Source organism: Acomys minous (assembly GCF_964271855.1).
Source record: "Acomys minous genome assembly, chromosome: 11".
NCBI classification, from domain to species: domain Eukaryota; kingdom Metazoa; phylum Chordata; class Mammalia; order Rodentia; family Muridae; genus Acomys; species Acomys minous.
The window spans coordinates 106663416-106685240 of NC_140492.1; the positions used below are offsets into that span (position 1 = coordinate 106663416).

The 21825-nt window shown below is 43.7% G+C and overlaps 1 protein-coding gene across 4 annotated transcripts in view; it reads left to right on the top strand.

Moving 5' to 3' along the window:
* The window catches only part of ELOVL7 (ELOVL fatty acid elongase 7), a 70470-nt gene extending 63861 nt beyond the window's left edge, over positions 1–6609 (top strand). For all 4 annotated transcript variants that reach the window (XM_084802582.1, XM_084802581.1, XM_084802583.1 and 1 more), the window contains 2 exons: positions 1275–1411; positions 4237–6609. In XM_084802582.1, the coding sequence (XP_084658708.1) occupies positions 1275–1411; positions 4237–4446 (347 nt within the window). In that variant the 3' untranslated portion in view covers positions 4447–6609. The remainder of the gene's footprint in view (positions 1–1274; positions 1412–4236) is intronic.
* Positions 6610–21825: the final 15216 nt, after the last annotated feature.

Sequence of the window (21825 nt, forward strand, 5' to 3'; positions counted from 1 at the left end):
TAGGCATTAGCTCTACCATAATCAGTTGTGAGTTTAAAGACTTCTGGAGTTAAGGAAATGGATTATTATCTGTTGAAAAACTTAAATCCCAGGCTAACCTTACCAGGTATAATGCAGATTTCTCTAGGTTGAACACCTTAGGAGAGAACCCTTAGAGAGGAATTTGGTTTTGTTTTGTTTTTTTTCTTCACCATCAGCGAAACGTGCTGCTTTGTCCCTTCCACCAAGGACTGTTACAGCTGAAGGCAACTGAAATAATCTTTTCTTACATTCTTGTGGCTTTTTTTTTGGTCTCCTCCTAATTAAAGATGGTGAAATTAAAAATTGGAAGACATAACCAACTGGAAGCAGTATGATAAAAAAAAGTGATTTAATTGTCAATAGCTATTTATTTTGAAATCACAGTCATTGATTATGGCAGATTTAGTGGGGCTTAGTAGTGACTTAAAAATATCTAATGCACAGCATTGAGAATGTGGAAGAGAAATTTGATTCCACACAGTGATTGTGTTGGCAGCTTCGCTCAGGGGAATGCAAATTGGAAGCAACCCAAGTGTCTTTCAACAGGAGAATGGATAAATATCGATGTGTTTATATGGCGTAATGCTGAACAATAGGAAAAAGACAAATTATTAGTGTATACACCGTCATGCAAGAAACTCAAAGCTGTTGTGTTGTATGAAAGAAGGCAGAAATAAGAGTCCATGCTATGTGGTTCCAGCTATGTGAAATGTACTAGCAGACAAAATGAATAGTTGATGACAGAAACCGGATGAAGGTCACTGTGGAGAGATGCAACAGGGCAAGGTGGCCTTGGTGGTGTTGAGTATTCTGTATCTTGATCTTGGGGGTAGTGACGGGAATAGGTAGGTAATTTAAGCCTGTGGGACATCTTAATCCATACATTTAAGATTAGTGTGATTTGTCCACCTTATAAATGTTAACCTTCACTAAAAATACATTTTTGATTCTTATTCAGTGATGTAGCATATTTAAGAGTTTGAACTAATTTGTTTAAACTCAAATCGCAGGCTCATCTTAAGGTTAAAGCATAACACATAATGACGTGTTGGTTTATTTTGTAAGATTTCTGTTTTGCGCTTTGCTAAATGTTTTATTGAACTCGTAGGTGATGGCTGCTTCACAGGGTTGATATTTCTTATGTATCTTTCCTCCTATGAAAATTAGAGAAACGATGATACTGAGATCTTAGGGCAGATGTGTCTGACTTTAAGGGACAAGGGGCCATTTTACAGTAACTTCTCTTCTCTCAGGTGGCTTGGGCACCTTCCATGCCTTTTTGAATACAGCCGTGCACGTGGTCATGTACTCCTACTATGGGCTGTGTGCAATGGGACCTGCCTACCAGAAGTATTTGTGGTGGAAAAAACATTTGACATCTTTGCAGCTTGTGAGTAACTGGTTTTCTTTAAACATGAAGCAATACTGTAGTCACATCTTTTCTCTGTGAGTTAGGAGTCTAGATGAACGCAGAGCAGTCCATGGAGCAATGGGATGCCTGTCCTTTGTAGGTGTGATTTATCAGGAGCTGTGTCAGCTAAGAATAAAATAGACTTGGTAGCTCAGGCTCTCATATGATTAAGCCATTTTAATACAGTCTTCGTTTGTATAATGATCTCAGATGCATTTACAAAAAAAAAGTTTGTAATCAAAATCATGTCAAAGTCATATGACCATAAAAAAAGAATAATACTGAAGTACAAGTTAGAAATTCCATATTCTGAGTCAACAGCGAAGGGCTGTAACGTGGAAGGAAGGGGCGGGCCTTTCTGCTTAACCTGCTTAATTCTAATTTGGTTAGTTTGCCTCTCTCCTCCTCAGAGTGCTGTGAGGATTCCTGGTGTGAATTAACACGTGGGTTATATAGATTGGATGCCACCCCAGGTCATCAGTGCCTGAAGGAGTAAGGCACTGAGTTTAGGCCAAATTATACCCCCTAAGACTGAATTCTAAAAATACATGGCATGTAATTGTCTTAATAACTGAGTGAGGAATGACCTGCTTTAGTCATTACACTCTATTAGAAGAATTCTGCCATCTACGTAGTTCCTGAATTGAAGTATAGTGTAAATTGGGTGCCAAAGTCCGCCAGAGACACCAAGGAGAAGTGGGACTAAAGCAAAGCTAGCCTGTTGGGGACTCGCTCAGTGACATTAGATAGGGCCCTGTAGAGGGCTGTCCCAGGTGAAATCCTGGTGCCTCAGCCCCTGAGGACCCTCAGGAAAGATCAGAGGAGCGCCTTCCAGTTAGCTATTGTATCTGAAATTGGCAACAATCTCAATGACCAATCTGGAGGAAGCAGTGAAACGGATACTTTAATTCATATGTTTGTTTTACTCCTACTTTGGAATGTTGTGACGTCATGGCAGTTATTCTCCAGTTTGCTCTCCTTTGAAGTATTTTTCTCATTGTTCAGTAATGTGTGCTTATTGCAGAGAAATTAAAATACCACAAGAAGAAAAATGAATCAGGCTGGGGTGTAGCCTAGTGTAGGAGAGTCTTCCTAGTTCCGAGTGACATGTAAATGAAAAATAAATCAATATACAAGTAAAATTTCATCTCTCTGGGGTAATAGGTATTTTTTTGCTTTCATTCAACTTTCCCCTATATGTGTGTATGTATATATGTATATATGTATGTATGGCTTTTATAGGCTTCATATTTACTACATACATAATCTTATATTAGTTTTTTCATCTAACAAATGTTGTGACACATTTTTAATAAAGCGAGCCAGGTATATTTGTGCACACCTCCAGACCCAGCCCTTGGGAAGTGGAGACAGGAGGATCAGGAGTTCAAGGTCATGCTCAGCTACATAAGGAGACTGAAACCAGCCAGTACTACATAAGACTTTGTTTTAGAAAATAAATAAGAATTTCAATAACTTGGAAAGATGTGTACGTAAGAATGAGGGTCAGACATCTGTTCACCCCTTTTCTCAAGCACTCATGTGTGGAGGACTCTGTTCCACCTTTCCAGGGTTTTATTCTTGCAAACCAAAGAGAGAAAGTGCAGCTGCTGGACAGGAAATCCATGGAAGTTTATAGAATGTTGCAGTGAAGGCCGATGCTAACAATAAAGTTATATTTCAAGAAATAATGCAGGAAATTTAACCATGGTTAGTTAGCTCATATCTACTACTTCTTTGTAGAGGTTTATTTTCCTAAAACTACTACCGAACATAACACTTTTGATTAGGTATAAAAAGGTGCCAAGCGGGAGAGGGCAGCGAGATGGCTGAGTTTGATCTCTGAGACCCACACAGAGGAAGGATAGAAATAGAGCTAACCTGGCCTGCACTGGCATGCCGTGGCTCATGTATGGTCCCCCCTCTACAAACAAGCATCAAAGAAAGATACCCAAGAACCTCTGAGCATTAACATAGAAAGTCTCCTTATTACGAATATGTAGCCTCTTGCTGCCCGTAGAGCCTTTGAGCATCCTTGGGAGGCCAAGCAAGTCTTTGCTCCCCGTCCTTCTTCTTGGCAGCTGGGACTTCTTCCCCCTTTCATTTCCTTTTCTTGGAAGTGAAATCTTACTGCATCGTCCAGCTGATCTCAAATTCGTGAGCTTAGGCAATGCTCCCACCTCAGCCTTCCAGGTAGCTGAGACAACAATATGGCACTGTGCCCAGCCCCTTCCTAGGACGGGCTGGACCTATGGTGCTAAAGGTCACATGGCAGCTCTAAGGATGTGCTGTGGCCCCCCCACCCCCATCCCCGCCCCATAAAACTAGAAAGGCTCTAATTTGGATGTTAGTGTTTTCTAAAACTTAAACTACTTAGTCTCTGAGGACAGAATGTTAGAAATCAAAATTGCCCTGGAAAATTAGGTCATAGTGTAGTGGTGATCCACGGCACACATCATCAGAGCCAAGGGCTAGAGTCCCTGAGGACCCCCTCCCCCCCAAACAAACAAACAACCGCTTTGTTAGATGTCTAAGAAGGGTACTTGCTGCCACACAGCACATTCCAGGGAACATTTAAGTAGGATCTGCTGGAACTGTGCAGCGTCGGCACCAAATGTCGGGTTTCTTTAACTCCCATCTAGGCTTTGCTACCACACCTAACCTGTTCTCACTTCTAGAGAGGCCGTATTTAAACACACACCGCCCTGGTCCCCAGTAGTAGCTTAGGCAATGGCTGAAGAACTCATAAACCCAACTTGGTTTGTTTTCATATCTAATTTCTTTTTCATCCTCTCATCTCGCAGGTCCAGTTTGTTCTTATCACCATCCACATAGGCCAGATTTTCTTCATGGAAGACTGCAATTACCAGTACCCGGTATTCCTATACATCATTATGAGTTACGGATGCATCTTCCTGCTGCTCTTCCTCCATTTTTGGTACCGTGCTTATACCAAGGGTCAGAGGTTGCCCAAAACTATAAAAAATGGAAATGTGAAAACCAAGAATCACTAAAATACAAGCGCAGCCTGGATTTACAATTGAGACTGATATCTTGCCTTCCTTGACAATCAAGAGATACTTGCCTATGCAGCGCATTTTGTATACGTTTCAAAACCAAGAGCTTGTATTTTTATGATAAGTTATTTCCAATCTTTGAGAGTCCAAAGCTCCCAGATAAGTCTTCTCAGTGGATGAGCCTGGAGCATCCAGGAGGTTTCCTGCTGCCTTTCAAGCTAATCAAAGGCATTAGTGCATTTTGCTCCAGTGAGAGGAGGTTATGAAGTAATGCAGTACTCTTCTGAGGATAGATGAAAAATACTAGCTATTTTGAACATGGCCTGAGATCCACAGAGTACAATAGATTCCTCCTGCCTGGTCTGGAAACCCCTGATTCTGGGTTCTGGCTCGGTCACTTATTCCTTGTATTCAGAAGACATTATATTCACTGTGGGGCTCAGTTCCCAATCTAAAGTGCTAACACAGGTGAAGCCTAGGTGGGTTGTTGATAAGCTCTTATTCTAAATTGTTAATGGTAAGTTTGAACGCCTCTTCCAAGTGCTTGCCCCCAGGCCTGCCAATAAGACTCCCCCCCCCCCCAACACGTGTCTAAGCTGCTGCAGGCGATGGTGCCTCAGTATCTGTACTGATGCCTTTGACACTAAGGTGAAGGGAACGTTATGATGCAAAACAAGACGATTTGCTAATGACGATTCTACAATTAACTTTGTGTATGTCTGAAGAGAGGGGTGCATCAGCGAACCAAGTGCTGTGGAATTTGGTGGGGAAAAGTTACAGTCCGTTATAGTATCCACTCTCCGATATGTCATGGCTTAAAGGGTTGTCTTGCCTATGTATTAGCTGAATATTTAAATGTTCACGTGACTAGCTTGCCTCAGGTGCCTTTGTATTACATATTAATTTTTTGAAAAGCTACTATGCAGTGTGGCTTAGGAAGCAACTGCAGTTGGGGGTTATATAAACAAAGGGTGTTAGAATTTGAGAGACAAAGACACTACATTATGGTTGTGTTTTTATAAATATTTAGTGTTATGGATACACAGCACCAAGAAATATTTCCAAAATCATGAATTAGCCAGGATTTCCTTTTCTTCAGACCTATAAGCCATGTTGTGAAGGGCTGAAATTCATGTGGCATTTTCCCCCTTTAAAAATGCTATTTTCTATAATTTTTTTTTTCTTGTTGGAGAGCCAGAACTACTTAGCAATACTTGGACATTTCCTCTTTGAAGAGCTATTTACGTGTGAAGGACTTCAAAATCAGTACTGATGGCCCCGTCATGTATGCCACGTAGTGTTGCTCATTTTACAACAAAGCCCAAGTCTTCGTTGACTGCAAATTCTGAAGTTTTGCCTGCTCTTCCCTGATCCGCTACTGTGCCCCACGCCTTTGTCTCCACATTCACTTTCATTTTTAAAGTTATTTGCCATTATGTGGCCTTTAGTGATTCCACTTGCTTACAATGAGAAACAGAGCATAACAGGAAGTTTTCCATTCTTAAAGAATTACGTCAACAGACAAGCTGAGCCGAGGGGAACAGCTGTGCTAGTCTGTCACTGTGACGGTCTCAGGGATCCATGTTTTTCTGTGTTGACTCTGTGTGTCCAGCCTATGTTAAGATGGCTCAGTATGGTAGATGCTATTACATACCTGAGTGATCCCACATTCTCAATTATATGAGCGAAGACAGGGAGGTGAAATGCTGTATGAAAACCGAGCGTGGTTGATGTGTAAGCTTCAGTAGGTTAAAATGAGTGTCACTGGTGGTAGAACTTGTGTGGGCAGTGTTTGGTCAAACAGAGCTTCTAATGGGGTTTTACCTACTCTTCAGGACATTGTCACCTTTGAATTTGCTTGCCCAATAAGCAAAAATCCCAGCTATTAAGTATAGTTTATTATAAAAGTTCTATGAGTCTTTGAGGTCCAATATATATGTTATAAATACAAATTTTAAAAAATACCTATGGGTGTTAGATTTTCTGTCTTAATACTTAATGAGAATTCTAAATGAGTATACTACATTTTCGTTGTTTGGGAAATTATGAGATTGTATCCCTTGGTTCTCACCTAATTCTGTTTACTTTTTAATGACTGTATAAGTTGTGAGAATATGGATTTGTTCTCTGTGCTATAATAAATCTGTGGCATAACATTTATGTGCATGTGTATATGTGTGTTTTATTTTTGAATCTAGCTGCTTTTGCTTGCTTGTGTAGGATAGTCTAAATATGAATTGCTCTGAGTAAAAGCACTTGTCACACTCATTATGTGCGTGCTGTATTCAGAGTTCTGTTGGACATGCGCAGTTCAAAATGCCCATCAGAACCACCTGCATCTTATCACCAAGACAGCATAGTACAGGCGCCACTGGAGGCAAAGTTCTGCCATTCCCAAATTCAAAAAATACTAGGAGGGCATTTGAAGGCGAGTTTGTATTATGTAAAATATATACAATTCAAAATGGATAGTAGGTTAGCAGACCAGATGTCCGTAGATAAGAAGAAGCTGGAGAGATGGCTCGGTGGTTAAGAGCACTTGCCGCTTTTGCAGAGGACCTGGGTTTGGTCCCCACATGACAGCTCACACTGTCTGTGGCTCTAGTTCCGAATGATCAAACACTCTTCTTCAGGCCTCCACAGGCTCCAGGCAAGCCCATTGTGCTCATGCGCACATGCAAACACACACACACACACATAAAATAAATGAATACGAAACTTAAAAAGAATTTCGTCCTGTCTAACTGAAATAACAGTTTCTAGGTAATGATCATCTACATTTCTTTTCTTAAAGGATTTTTTAAAAAAAATTACATATACTGTGATGTGCCTGCACCCCAGAAGAGGACAGCAGATCTCATTATAGATGGTTGTAATCCACCATGTGGTTGCTGGGAGTTGAACTCAGGACCTCTGAAAGAGCAGGCAGTGCTCTTAACTGCTGAGCCATCTATCTCTCTAGCCCTCATCTACATTTCTTAAAACACTTGATGGAAGTTCCCCGGGGAAGCTAGGAATGGTGACTGCTGCTGATAATAGTCTGAATCCACACCTCATCTCAATGCTAATAATAGCTAGGATGCTGAAGGGCTAATGTAGCTTTTAACCTGCTACTGTACTATGAAATCTTCTTGCCTCCGTTTGTGTTTTGAACTTGAACCTAAATGTCTGTTTCTAAATCAGCTACAACAACAACAACAACAACAACAACAACAACAAGAACAATAATAATTATTATAATAAATAATTTTGTGGGTATAGGACCATGTTAAAAGATACAAGCTGAATTCAATCAACAGATACAAGGTATGAAAAGTATAGGGAATTTATAAGACAAGTGGCTCAATTTATTCACTAAAAGTGACCCTAAAGGAAAGGGCCAAAACAAAAAGAAGGGTTGGGGACTCCAGTTGCAGAGGACCTGCGTAGCACGGCCTCCCCTTCATCCCCTGCACCACCAAAAAGAAACTACAATAAAGACCTGGACAGGAGCTCCAGTAACTTGAGAAAACCATAAACTTTCGCAGTCTAGTATTAGGATCGCGGTTAGGAGAGGCTCTGGATAAAAACCTTCACAGGGAGTCCGAGGCTCCGTGCCACCATTTAACTACTTTCTTCTTGCAGGAGGCAGCTGGGAGTAACAGGAAGTAGTTATTCTGCGCTGTTCTACAGCATGGTGTTATATAGCCAAGTGCTGGGAAGAGAAACAGCACGGAGAAAGCATCTCCTTGTCAAGTTAGTCCTGGGGTCCACACAAGGCAAACTGTGAGTCTGTTTTCCACCAGCAGGCGTTGCCAGGAGCCCTGCACAGCAGCTTCCACTGCATCTCAGTTGCCAAGAGAACCTTGGTTATCAGGGAAACTGGGAAATAGAATTTTCTAAGTGGGTATGCCATCGTCTCTAATAAGATTCGATCCTGTTAGTAAGAGAGGTAAAAATAAGGTCTGTACAGGAAAGTGATGTAACCTTGCCCATTGAGAATCACCATCACGAGAAGCTACCGAGTTAGATAATTACAACAAATTAACTTGTTGGCCAAACCTGATTTGAACACCCAGAGGCTAGTTCTCTTTGCTCATCCATGTTGGGTCAATATATACTTATTTCAGGGCAGAAATCTGAATGTTTCCTTACTGACTGTTGCTCAAACAAAACTCTACTGTGATTTTTTTTTAAAAAAAAATGTAACTCAGATTTATAAGCAAGGGGTGGAATAAGAGGATTTTTTCAGTTGCTGCGTCACTACTCTCTCTGTAACACAGAGCTTTCTAGAGCACCATCCAGGAAATCTTGTTTGTTTTGTCTCATTTTTTTATTTTTTCCAAACATTAAAAAAAGAAGACGGGAAACTTTTTGATTGAAAACTATAGAAAACTTAAGAAGTAGAAAATGATGAACAGTGACTGATTTTACTTTCATATTGTTCCTTTTATTGTGTTACTCATAGAAAGATGACTTGTAGCAATGTAACTAAAATAGTATATTTGCCCTCAGTGTTGAGAGAGGTTCACAAATAGATGGGCCACCACCCAACATCAACCTAATGTGTTGTTAGCAGCATTAGCTATGACATATGCACAGCATAGTCTCGTAAGAAACAGCCTATACCCCTTTATTTTTTTTAAGAAACATTTAGCTTATATTTTTTTATAAAACATTATTACAAAATACACAAGGAAATATAATCTCATTTTGTAGTTGAAATAACATTTTCTGTGTTTTTGTAAATCTAAGCAGTTTACTTCTTCGCTTACACATTTCTTTTTAAAATATTTTATATTGTTTAAAACAATATTAAATTTAAATATATTTTGACCATACTCTTCTCCTCCCCCAAGCTCATCCAGATCCTTTCATCCCTTTCACTCAACTTCAAGTTTTTCTAAAAAAAAAAAAAAACCAAACCCAAAAAACAAAACAACAAAAATCAAGGCACAAATCCAATACAACAAAATGCCCCAAACCTAGGAAACAAAATATATCATTCCCTCTGCCCCCCACAAATCCCACCAAATTGTAATCAAATTAAAGGGTACATTATAAAACAAACAAACAAAAAAAGTGGCACCCACTGTATGTTGATCCACTGCTGCTGAACATGGGGCCTGCCCTGGAGTGGTTGATCTAACTAGTGTTACTCTACTGGAAAAAACCGATTTCCCTTCTCTCGGCAGGGATAAATGACAGTTCAGGTGTTAATTTTACCCTAAAGTGGGTAGGTTTACATTCATTCAGTCATTTGTTTATTTATCTTTAAAGATTTCTTTCTTTATTTATTATGTATACGGTGTTCTGGCCTGCACACCAGAAGAAGGCACCAGATTTAATTACAGATGGTTGTGAGCCATCATGGGGTTGCTGGGAATTGAACTCATGACCTTTGGAAGAACAGACACTGCTCTTAACCTCTGAGCCATCTCTCCAGCCCCAGGCATTTATTATTTTTAAATATAATAAAATAAGATAATGAGATAAAACAAAAACCATCATCACATCAAAGTTGGACAAGACAAAGTAACAGAGAGGGAAAGAGCCCAAGAGGAGGCAGAAGCATCAGAGACTTTGTTCCCACAAACCCCACAAAACACTAAAGCCATAAGATAAGCACCTGGTGCAGCCCCATGTGGGCCTCGTGCATGCTGCTTCGCTCTCTGTGAGATCATGTGAACTTTGCTCATGTTGATTTAGAGGGCCTTGTTTTCTTGGTGTCCTCTATCCCCTCTGGCTCTTCCATTATTTCTGCCTCCTCTTCCACTGGGTTCCCTGAGCTCTGAGAGGGAAAGAGATTTGATAGAGACGTCCCATTTAAGGGCTGGGTGTTCCACGGTCTCTAGCTCTCTGTGTGATGTCTGAAGAAACAGCCTACATCCTTCTCAGTCTTCCCCGGGGCGGCCTATCTCTGTGTGGGCAGATAAAGAGCTGCATCTTAAGATGCTCAGAGATGCCTGAAGCTGTAAGAGCAAAGCACACCGTGGCCTACTCGCAGTAGTATCTCTGGAAAGGTCGCCTTAACATAAGCGTGGGGCATTTAGCCAGGGAGATCAAACAGCCTAGCAGATGAGTCAGCCAGTGAAATCATGACAGAACATCTCTGGCAGCTAGCTTGCAAAGAGAAAGGTTTATTTTGGCTCATGGCTCTGGATGTTCCAGTCCAACAGAAGGTTTTCTCTGCTTTGGCAACTCTGGCAAGGATGGCAGGCCACAGCAGGAGTTTGTGGTGGAGTAAAGTACATAAGGTTCATGCCAGGGATCCGAGAGAGACTGGAAAGCTATGATCCTCTTCAAAGGGATGCCCCAAATGACCTAAGGACCTTGAAAACTCCATTGGACCTCTGAATACTACCACCAGGGAATCAAACCTTTGCCACATGGATTGTTGGGGAGCACGGACCCAAATCATAGCACCTGTATTTCTGGACTTAGGTGGGTCCCAGCTGCTAAGTCCACAGTGGATAGGACAAATGAAAGAAGCCTCCAAGGTCAGAGAGGAAAATAGACTATAGAAATGGGGAAATGTTTATTCCTTGAAGTGTATGAGCAAGGAGGGCTGAAGAGATGGCTCAGTGGCTAAGGATGCTTGCTGCTCTTTCAGAAGACCAGAGCACCCATAACCATGTTGGATGACCTATATCTCCAGCTTTAGGGGGTCTGACACTTGCACTTTGTGGGCAGTGGCATATGTACGCACAAACACACAAGTAAATAAATAAAAATGCAGGAGATTGTTTGAGCTCCAGTTTTTTTCTTAATCTTCATTATTTATTTTTTTATGTACGTGAGCATTGCCAGAGTGTGTGTATGTGTGCCCATGTGTGTACCTGGTGCCTGCAGAGACTGGAAGCATTGTATCCCTGGTGAGTGGGACAGTGGAGAGCAGCCGTGAGAGTGACGGGAATCAAACCCGGGTCCTTTAGAAGAGCAGCCAGAGCTCGTCACGGATGAGCCATCTCTCCTGTCCTGGGAAGACCCATCTTAACTGTGGGTAAGATGATTTCCTGGTCTCGGGATCCTGGGCTATATAAAATGGATAAAGGGAGCTAAGCACCAGAGTTATCTCACTGTCTCCTGGTTACGGATGTGATGTGGCCAGATCCTCACGTTCCTGCTGCCCTGGTCTCCCTGTTTGACCGACTGAACTGTGAGTTGGAGCAAGCCCTTTCTTTCACCTTTAAGTTGCTTCTGTCAGAGTATCACAGGAGCAAGGGAACCGAGTGGTTCTGTGTCTGATGCTCTGTCTCCCTGATTCGGAATTACAAGCACCTGAAGTGGCCGGTTTGCCTTGTGTCTCTTGTTGCAGCCTCCACTTGTCTATGAAATAACTTCTGCTCGGATCACTAAGAACACCTACTCTATTTTATGAAATGAAGGGCTGCTTGACTCTAGCCTAGAAAATAAATGCAAGTGAAGAGCTTTAAAGCTAAATTGGTTTCAGGCTGTCCTTCAGATCCGTATCTTGAGATGTGCGTGCGAAACTACACTTAAGCCTCACGGGGAGGCGAGCGCCATTCTCTCAGAGCCCGTCTCTGAGGTATTTGAATCAGATGCAATCTGAGGTCAAATGATTCGGAGCTCAGCGCAGCTTCTCCTGGTTGCTGTTGACCTTGACCGTCAGTCCTGTGGTATCTGTCACCTGCCTAGTGGCCTGCAGCGTGTACTGACCCAGCTGTCTTTTCCTCCCGAGCACTTATCATTTCTTCCTTGCACCATGTGCACAGTGAATCGAGGCAAATGCCACCCACAGTTGCCCTACCAACTATAGGAGTACTTCCCCGCTGCCACTGAGAGCTGCGCTTTCCTGAATCCGTATCGGTTTCACTTCTGCAGGCACAGGTGGGAGCCTCCCATGGCAGTTCCTCATTCAAAGCACATTCCTTTGGCATCATTTATTTCCCTCACTGGAGAACATTTTACATGCAGTGGAATGCATTTTGTCTGCACGTGTTTCGTCCATACAAGCAAAAGGAACAACACCTTACTTCTTGGCCTTGGCCAGAAGAGAGAGGGCTAGCCGTCAGGTGAGCCCTCAGGTGTTGTGGTGATGGTGTGTATGTAGGGGTGTGTGTCTTTCTCACCTAGGGACCCCCTTCCCCTCTCACCCCTTCCTCCTGCGTTACTAGTGACTACCATGACCTTCTGACTATAGAACAAGATATGAATCAATAAAACAAATCCATTAGTGCTTTTGGGTTTAATTATCATCTGTTATTCACGGGGACATTAACATGTTAGCGTAGAAGCTTCCTTGACTCTTTTCTTGCCCCCCCCTCCCCCCGCTGCACTGCACAGGTAGCCCAGGCTGTCATATTGCTGAAGGTGACCTCGAACTTATGATCCATCTGTCTCTACCTCTCTCAAGCTTGGTCTACAGAAATGTGCCTCCTTCCCGGGGTTATGTGGTGCTGGGGACTAACTCAGAGCCTCGTGCATGCCAGGCAGGTACTCTGCCTGTTGAGATGCAGTCCCAGCCCTGTTGTTACTTTTTCATCTTCTCTTCTTTTCATTAGGTTCCTTTAACTTTTAAGAAGGTACATTTATTTATTTATCTATCCATCTGTGTGTGTGTGTGTGTGTGTGTGTATGTGTCTGCGTGTGTGTTGACATGCATGTGCTAGAGCACATGTGTGGAGGTCAAAATGCAACTCGTGGGAGTCTGTTTTTCCACCATGTGAGTTGTGGAGATCAGACTCAGGGTTATCAGCAATTGACTCTGTGCTATGATTATGGGGGTAGTAAAGTAGTGCAGCCATTAAGGATGATAGAATGCTGAGCTACCAAACAATTAAAAATACAGCTTCATGTGGTCCAGCAATTGCGCTTTGGGGTACATACTCTGCCCCACCCCCAAGCCAAGTCTTCAAAAAACATTTGTGTCCAGTGTACATAGAAGCATTGTTCACAAAGCCAAAACGTAGGAGCAGCTAAGACTACTCACTGACAGCTGAATAAGTAAAATTGTGGCGTATAAAATCAACGCAAAATAAAAATACTGTTCAGCTTTCAGAAAGAACAAAATTCTGCCAGTGCTACAACAGGGATGAACTCTAATTAATCACAGTCACCAAAAGGCAAACACTGTGTAGATCTGCTTTAGAGGCAACAGCATAGTAAATAGAACAGTAGCTGCCATTGGCTAGGGGGATGGGAGAGTTAGCAGCTGTTTTTAATTAAATTAAAAGCACAGAAGGCCCCTTGTTTGGGACCCGAAGCTCTTGAATTAGACCCCAACAGACCAGGCTAAAACTCAAAATAGAGCCACAGCATGTGTCTATGTGTGTATGCGTATCGTATGTGTGTGTGTTTATGTATACACATACATATATGTGTATGTGCATTTATGTGTATGCGTGTGTGTTTGTATGTATGCATTCATATATGATGTGCATGTATACATGTGTAGTGTTTGTGTGTCTGTACAAGGATTACAGGGACACATCACAGTGCCCGGGTTTTACATGGAAGTTGGAGCTTAAGACTCCCAAGGGTTTCACAGCAAGGACTTTCCCCACCAGCCGTCACCCCAACTCAAAATGGAGTCACTGTTGCTAAAACTCCACCCCACATGCTCAAAGAAGTCAAGATTAGAAAGAGAGCTGGCCATCCCCACCAGGCCAGTTTCCTCGGGCGTGCTGTTCCCTTGATCTGAACCTTCCACAAAAGCGGCAGCTTCCTTGGATTGGTGAAACTTAGGGATCCTAGCAGTTGGGAAGCAGAGGCAGGTCATAGTTTTTGAGCCCACGCTAGACCATCTCATCTGACTTTCCCAAGAAACAAACAAACAAACAAACAAACAAACAAACAAACAAAGAGAATAGCAACTGGAAGTAAGTAGGCCTCAGCCAACCGGTTAGTTCCGGTTCTCTGTCTCTAAATCTCTCCGCACCTGCCTCATAGTGAGGCTCTTTGAAAGGGCCAGTTGGATCTTGATCCTTTCTTCTTTACTTCTCTGGACCTTTCCTGACTATGAGACTAGCCTCCTCTGCTCTGCCATGCTCTGCTCTTGAAGCACTTGCCTTCATGGATTTAAAACGTTGCCCCACTATGGAGCAGAGTATTGCGGGATTTAAGAACTTTAGTGTGTATGTGAGGCCCTGGGTTCAAGATCTACCTGCTCCCTAAATCAGAGAAACAAAACATGTAAAGTAACTTGTGATTGTGTCTTTACCAAGGATAATAAGGTAAGGAGGGATAAGATGAAGGAAATGAAAAGTTCTAGAGAACCCTGGAGAATTCTTGAGCACCGCACAGGGTGTAAACGCACTGAGAGCCACTGCACCAGTCACTCAATGTTAGGACTGCTTTGTAGAAAAAAAAAATTAGAAAGCATTTTAGTTTTAAAAATATTTAAAGATACTTTCATAGAGCTTAGGAATTGAATGTTTCTAGGGGTGTTATGCTTGCGTACACATGTTGGGGGCAGGGGCGTGCTTGCCCGTTCTTGCGAGCTTGGAGGCCAGAGATGACTTCAGCTATCTTTCTCTGCTGCTCTCCACCTCATTGTTCAAACCCTGCCCTCACCATGTTGACTAAACTGGCCAGCCGGGAGCTCTCTCAGATATGGCAACCTAGCCTGGGGTGCTGTCATGCCCTAGCATTTATGTGGGTGTAGAGATTCTGAACTCAGGGTTTCATGTTTGCACAGCAAGTACTTTACCCTCTGAGCTGTCTCTCTGGGCCAAGAATTGTATATATGCTTTGTTTGTTTATACCTATTTATGTCTGAGATACACTCTTGTTATGTTGCCCGGGCTGGTCTTGAACTCTTGGACTCAGGTCATTCTCGTGTGTCAGCCTCTAGAGTAATGTGAGCCCTGCACTCAACTTTGGATGGACTTCCATTGTTGTTGTTGTTGTTGGGACAATGTTTCATGTAATCTATGCTGGTCTCAAAATCACTAGGAACAGGAAAGAATGTCCTTGAGGGATTGTGGGGCATACGCAACCACGATGGCTATTTATTTATTTTAGGTAGAATGTCTCTATGTTGCCCAAGCTAGCTCCAAATTGGAGCTCTTCCTGTCTCAATCTCCCAAATTCTGGGACTACAAGTAGAGGGCACTACATCTGGTGTATATGTCTTTTTTTTTTTTTTCCTCTTAGCTTTTTACTGATTCTTTGTGAATTTCACATCATGCATCCCAATTCCAGGCCAGCTCTCCTACTTTGCCCAGGTGAGGGTCAGGGACAACTTTCCTCCTGCCTGTGGCAGCCAGCAAGAGGTGGACAGGCTCTCTCAAGCTCACATGGCCAGGGCCAGCCCTCCAGTACAGCCCTGGCGAGGACCTCTGGCCATATATACTTTTAAAGAAATACTCAGTTATGTGAGGTGATGTGTACCTTTGATCCTAGTACTTAGGAGGCAGAGGCAGTGGATTTCTGGGCTCAAGGGCATCATGGAGTTCCAGGACAGTCTGGGCTACAATGAGAAACCCTGTCTCACAAAATGAAAACAAACAAACAAACAAACGAACAAACAAAAGCCTGTCTTAAGAAACACTTGCCGGATATGGGGTGTGGTGGCGCACACCTTTAACCCCAGCACTTGGGAGACAGAGGCAGGTGGATCGCTGTGAGTTTGTGACCAGGCCGGTCTACAAAGTGAATCCAGGGCAGTCAAGGCTAACACAGAGAAACCCTGTCTCGAAAAACAAAAACAAACAAACAAACCACAAAGAAACAGCATCGTTCCCTGGGCTCACTTAGCTGGCTAGTGTGGCTAAAATTCTCCGCATCTCACAAGCACCTGCCCCACCTCCCTGCATCCGTCATTCTTTCCTGACCCCTTTGGGGTGAGAGGAGAGCGATGGCAAGCCTGTGCAGAGACACTGCCCTCTCCTCCCTCATCACTCCTCCCCTGCAAAGAAATCAAATTAATTTCCAGCTCTGTCCTGTCCCCCCCACCCCCCCGCCACTCTCTCTCTCCCTTCCTCGTACACCTCCACCCACACATCTCCACTCCACTCACAGAGGCTTTTGATGTCAGTTTTCAGACTCATGTACTTTTGTGTCCTCAAATTCCCCTGGTCAGTCTCAGCCCTGCATTTCCCTAGTGAGCATACAAGAAGGGAATTGGGGTGGGTGGACAGTTTGCTAGCGTAGAGAGCTTAGGAAAGAGTTCACTTCGGCTCCTTAGTGCTCATAGAAACCTTTAGGAAGCCACAGAATGGGTGTGCGCTTGTTCAGTGACAGGAAGTGACAGTGATGTTTCAAAGGCACCTCCCTAAAGCGTGCTACTTGCCAGCTCCCTGCGCTGCTGGTGCAGAGCCTTCCCGCTGTCCCCTTGCTCCTGCCAGTCCTCTCCATTAGCTAATCTACGTCGTAAAATACAGACCTAATTGTACCTGTCTGTGCAAACCCAGAAACGGCTTTCTGCTGTGCTGGGGTGGGGGAGAACTGCCCTCAAGGCTCTGTCCGCAGAGATAGCATCTGCCCAGCTTTGCAGCCACAGTTACTGTCATTTTGATCTTTGGTTTCTCGGCTGTTGTAAGTTTCCTCCTGTGCCCATGGATGGCTCTCATCCCTAGACTACCTCCTCCACACTACCCTGTCAGGTTGTCCCCCTGCCCCACCCAGTGACACAAAAACCCATCCCTTGGCCTGATAAATTCCTACCAATAGTTCAGCTATTCTGTCTCAGTTGATATTTTCAAGGATGCCATTTCCCAAGTACCCAGAAACATTTCCTGATATGGTCCTAGAGGTCACTGTGCCCACTCCTCAGAGCATCTACACGATATGAGTTTAAATACATAACCACCCAGCCCACATTTTATCTTCCTCATTAAGACTGTAAGCACTCTAAAGAGCAGGGCCTGTGTGTCCTGCTAAACACCCCTCCTCCCCTGTCCGCCCTGCTCGGTGCCTTAGCACAGCCCTGTGTAGCGGAAGCGTTCAGTGAGTACTTGAGTCAATGAAACAATGCAAGAATAAGTTGAGGGTCCATCTCGCTAGTGTGTTAATTTTATGTTGTCCTTAAATGGTAAAAGTATAGGTAAACCAAAGAGTTAGTTTAGAATGAATTTATGATTTTATGCCATAACTGATCTGTATGCACATTTTGTATACCTTTATACCCAGAGAAAAAATATATATGTATATGTATATGTATATGTATATGTATATGTATCTGTATATGTATATAATGAAGAAGCCCTGACTTAGGATGCTGGCTCTCAGACTGAACTGAACATCATAACGTATCATTTGGGGATTCCAAACCCGGGCCACGTGTCAAGACCACTTTACCACAATCTATGGAGGTAGGAAGCAGGCACTAGGTTTGAAATTTCTGACCTGACAAAGACTGTATTGAGAACCACTACTCCATGTGAAACCTCTCCATGTGGAAAGATGCGCGAGCAAGAAATAGCATTCACAGCATCTGGCCCACAAGAAAAGGAGCCAGTGGCCCACAGCTCAGGAGGTCATACAGTAGAGAGTCCCTGCTCTGTTGGGAGCCTCCCTGGTCACAAGGAGGGCCCACATGGTGGTCTGCAGCTGGGAGAATTCCTGCCCCCCAAGCCCTTGCAGATGGGATGTGGAAGGAAGCTGCATGGCTCCGTGGCTAGCTCCAGGCACACTTGAGTGCGGTGGTGACACTCAGTGACAAGGCTAAAGAACAAGCTGGAGGTGTGTTATGCTCAGTGGGCTCTTTTTTTTTTTTTTTGGGAGGCCGTGGGGGTGGGAGGGGGTTCTTGCCTACTCCCTAGTTTGTTGAGTGTTTTTTGTTTTTGTTTTTGTTTTTTTACTTTTAAGTCAAGAAGAGGTCTTGTTGGGTTTGGTAGTTTAGGCCCATAATCTCATCACTGGGTGTTTAAGGACAGCTTCAGTTAGCCCCCCACCAAAAAAAAAAAAAAAAAAAAAAAAAGTCTTGGATCTAGGCCTAGTCTAATTCCTAGCATTCAGGAGGCTGATTCAGAAGGTCATACATTTGGGGTAGCCTGAGCTACAGAAGAAGACATTGCTTAACAAAACAGCAAAACAAAACCATAAATCTTGAATGCATTGTATACAAGCACTCTACCACTGAGCTGTGTCCTCAATACTATCTATTTATTGTGTGTGTATGTGTGTGTGATGGGTGTATATACGTATGTGTGTGTGTGAGATGGATGCATATGTGTGTGTATGCTGTATGTGTGTGTCTCTGTGTGTGTCTGTGTGTGTAGTAGTAATAACAGCAGCAGCAGCAGCATGCCTATGCCATAGTGCACTGAACCAGTTTTTGCTTTGTATTTTGATACAGGGTCTCCATACATTTCCCAGGCCAGACTTAAACTCAAGACCTTCCAGCTTTAGCTGAGATTGCAGATCTACATCAATTTTAAATGGTGAACTCCAATGTAAAAGAAACCAGAAGAGCAGTAGCAACTCCTCAGGTACCTGCCGCGCAGCTCTAAGAGTGGCTAAATCATCAGCCATCTTTGATTTCTGTCCCTACCCATGTTCCTTCCTCTGCATGGCTTTTAGGCGTGCCTTGGACATGGTGTCATTTTTATCACACATAATCTCAGAATGCATTTTAGGGCAAATGGTTCTTAGCCTCTGGTCCCCACACCTTCACCAGCACAGTCACCTGGGAACTTGTTGGGAACAATCGCAGGCCGCAAGGAAGCTGTTCTGAAACAGAAACTCTGGGATCAGGGCCCAGTAACCTGTTCTAACAAGTCCTCCAGGGTGTCTGGTGTAATCCAAGGACATGGAGCAACCATGTCGAACGACAACTTCTTTTCCTTTTCTTTTCTTTTCTTTTCCTTTCTTTCTTTCTTTCTTTCTTTCTTTCTTTCTTTCTTTCTTTCTTTCTTTCTTTTGAGACAGGTTCTCAGGCTGGACTCAAACATGAACTTCGTGCCTCAGCCTCCTAAATGCCAGGACTGCAGGTAGGTGACACCCACTCCTGGCTGGGCGTGGTCACCCAGTTCTTTCAAATAGTCCTCCATTCTCTACCCACCCCCTTCTTCCTTGAAAGTCCCACAGTTTATAGCAAGGGACACAGCCAACTTGATATACATATATATTTTTTTTCATGCAAAATTAGTAGATGCAATAAGTCCTGCCCCCATCTCCCCCCCCCCCAAAAAAAACCCCCAACATTGCTTCTGGCATGTGCACTGCTGCTCTGTAGTTACTCCAGGCTCCACTTGGAACACTCCTGCTATTACATGCCCACTTCTGTCTTCCTTGAACTGTCTGTGACCCAACATGAAGACCTCACTTTAATACTCCTTATGGGCGTCTTCTAGCGTCCCATCAGCGTGCTGCTTCTGGTAACTTGGAGCTCAGGAGTGGCAGAAGCCATTGTCTCCCAACCTGCCCTGGTCCTCTTAATGTTGCTTGACAGGGCTTTCAGAAGCCCACCTCCAGTCCTCAGCCTGTGGAAGGAGGTCAGATATTAAATCTCTCCTGTGGTCTCTCAGAGAGGCTGCTCCCGGGGGCCTGAAGTCAGAGCTTTATGCATAGGCAGGGCTGAGGGCACCTTTGAGTGAGATCTGCAGAGCCTGGTCCCTACTAATCCCTTACCAGGACTGCAGTAGAACCATTGCCTGTCAGTCAATTCCAGAACCCAGCTCATGAGCACTTTTCAGAGAAAGCTACATAAGGAAAATGCAGTCAAGCAGGTTTCGATGTCTGCAAAGTCTCTTTAGTTGCAAATAAAAGGAAGAAAGCCACAAGTGATTTATCTAGTCAGTGCTGAAATCAAATGTTGAGTTTTATACTTTCAATATAAGACCCTTTTGTTTTTTTTTTCCCTACAGGTACACACGTATATTTTCAAACAAAGGCAATGAGATGGCCCAGTGGGTAAAGGTGTTACAGGTAGGCCTGATGAACTGAATTAGTTCCTGGGGAGACGTTTAAATGAGAGAACTGACCCCTGAAAGTTGTCTTCCAACCTCTATGGCATGTGTGTACCTTCAACAAATAAGTAAATAAATAAACCTGCATATTATTTTTATATATACATAAGATTTATAACTTTCAAAGTACTTTATATAATCAAACAATAAGCATCCAATTTGAATTATCATTAGAACCCACGAAAATGAACAAAAACAGATGAGAGATAAAGAGAGGAAAGGAGAAAATGACAGAGGGAGAAAGGAAGCAAGAAAGGGAAGGTGTGTGTGTGTGTGTGTGTGTGTGTGTGTGTGTGTGTGTGTGTGTGTAGAAGGCAGCGGGAGGGAACAAGTAAAAGAAAAATACACTATAAAGTCATCATTATCACTGAGGACAAAAAGTGTAAGATGATGTTGTTTTCCTGCCCAAGGGAGTGTCAGCGACAGAGCCATGAAAGGATATAAGGGCCACAGTGTTGGGCGGAACACAAAGGTGCTTCTTGTCTTTGTGAGCCTGACACACACACTCCCCCTCCCCCAGGGGCAGCTCACAGGCCTTCCTTGTTCTAAGAGTCCCGGCCTCCCCAGCTCACTTTCAGTCCAGTTTCTAGCCTGGTGCTACTGAGCACCAAAGCACTTCAGATTCCAGTGTGGGTGTCACCACCCCATCCCCGCCTGGCATTGTGCTCCACTGGCCTGGGCTCCCAGGGTCCTCTGCTGTTACTGCCGGGAGTAGGAAGTGTGCTGTTTAATATCTTGCTGGCAGAAGGTCCCTTATGACTTCCAAGTGTTGGCTGTGAAGCCGGAAGCCTTCCCGGCATTGTGTATATTCCCTGCTATCCTCCTCTGACCTTCTCCTTGTGTGAAATGATTTCCGACCTGCCCACCCCACCCCTGCTCCTCCCGGCAGCTACATCAAGCATGTTTACTATTCAGGGGCCATTTGTGAGGAAGCTTTTTAAAAATCTAGATGTTTTTAACCAGGTTGATACGTTTCTTTCAGAACTGAGCCGAGATGCCGTGGCTCAGACAAGTCATCTACTGACACCTTAGTATGCCACGTGCTGTAATTCTGCAGAAGCCACACTGGAATCCTGTGCCTTTAAGGGCCACTTAGAGGAGGCCTGTGATAGCTGTGCAGAGATTGAGCCTCCAGGGATGCGCAAGAAGAGGACAGTCCCTTCTTAGAACTGCGGCAGACACGGGGAGAGCTGTGGAGGGAAAGGCTGGGTGGAGCTACAAGCCTAGATTCACAGTGAAGAGGGGGAGTCAGGATGGGTGGGTGGGGGCAGAGCACCCAGTCAAGACAGCAGATGCAGGGTCTGAAGGAGAGCACCCCTGGGTCTCTGTTCCCCCGCTCTGTTCTTCCTCCCTCAGTATCTTAATTCATCTCTTTGGCCTCCATTTCCACAGTTGTTTGCCCACCTCGCATGTGGCTATCGATGACTATGGGTTAACCTTATTTTGATATCTCGCTGTCAATCACATGCTGTGTGTCTCAAGTTCTGTTTTTAATGAACCCTTTTTGTGTCTATACAGTGTA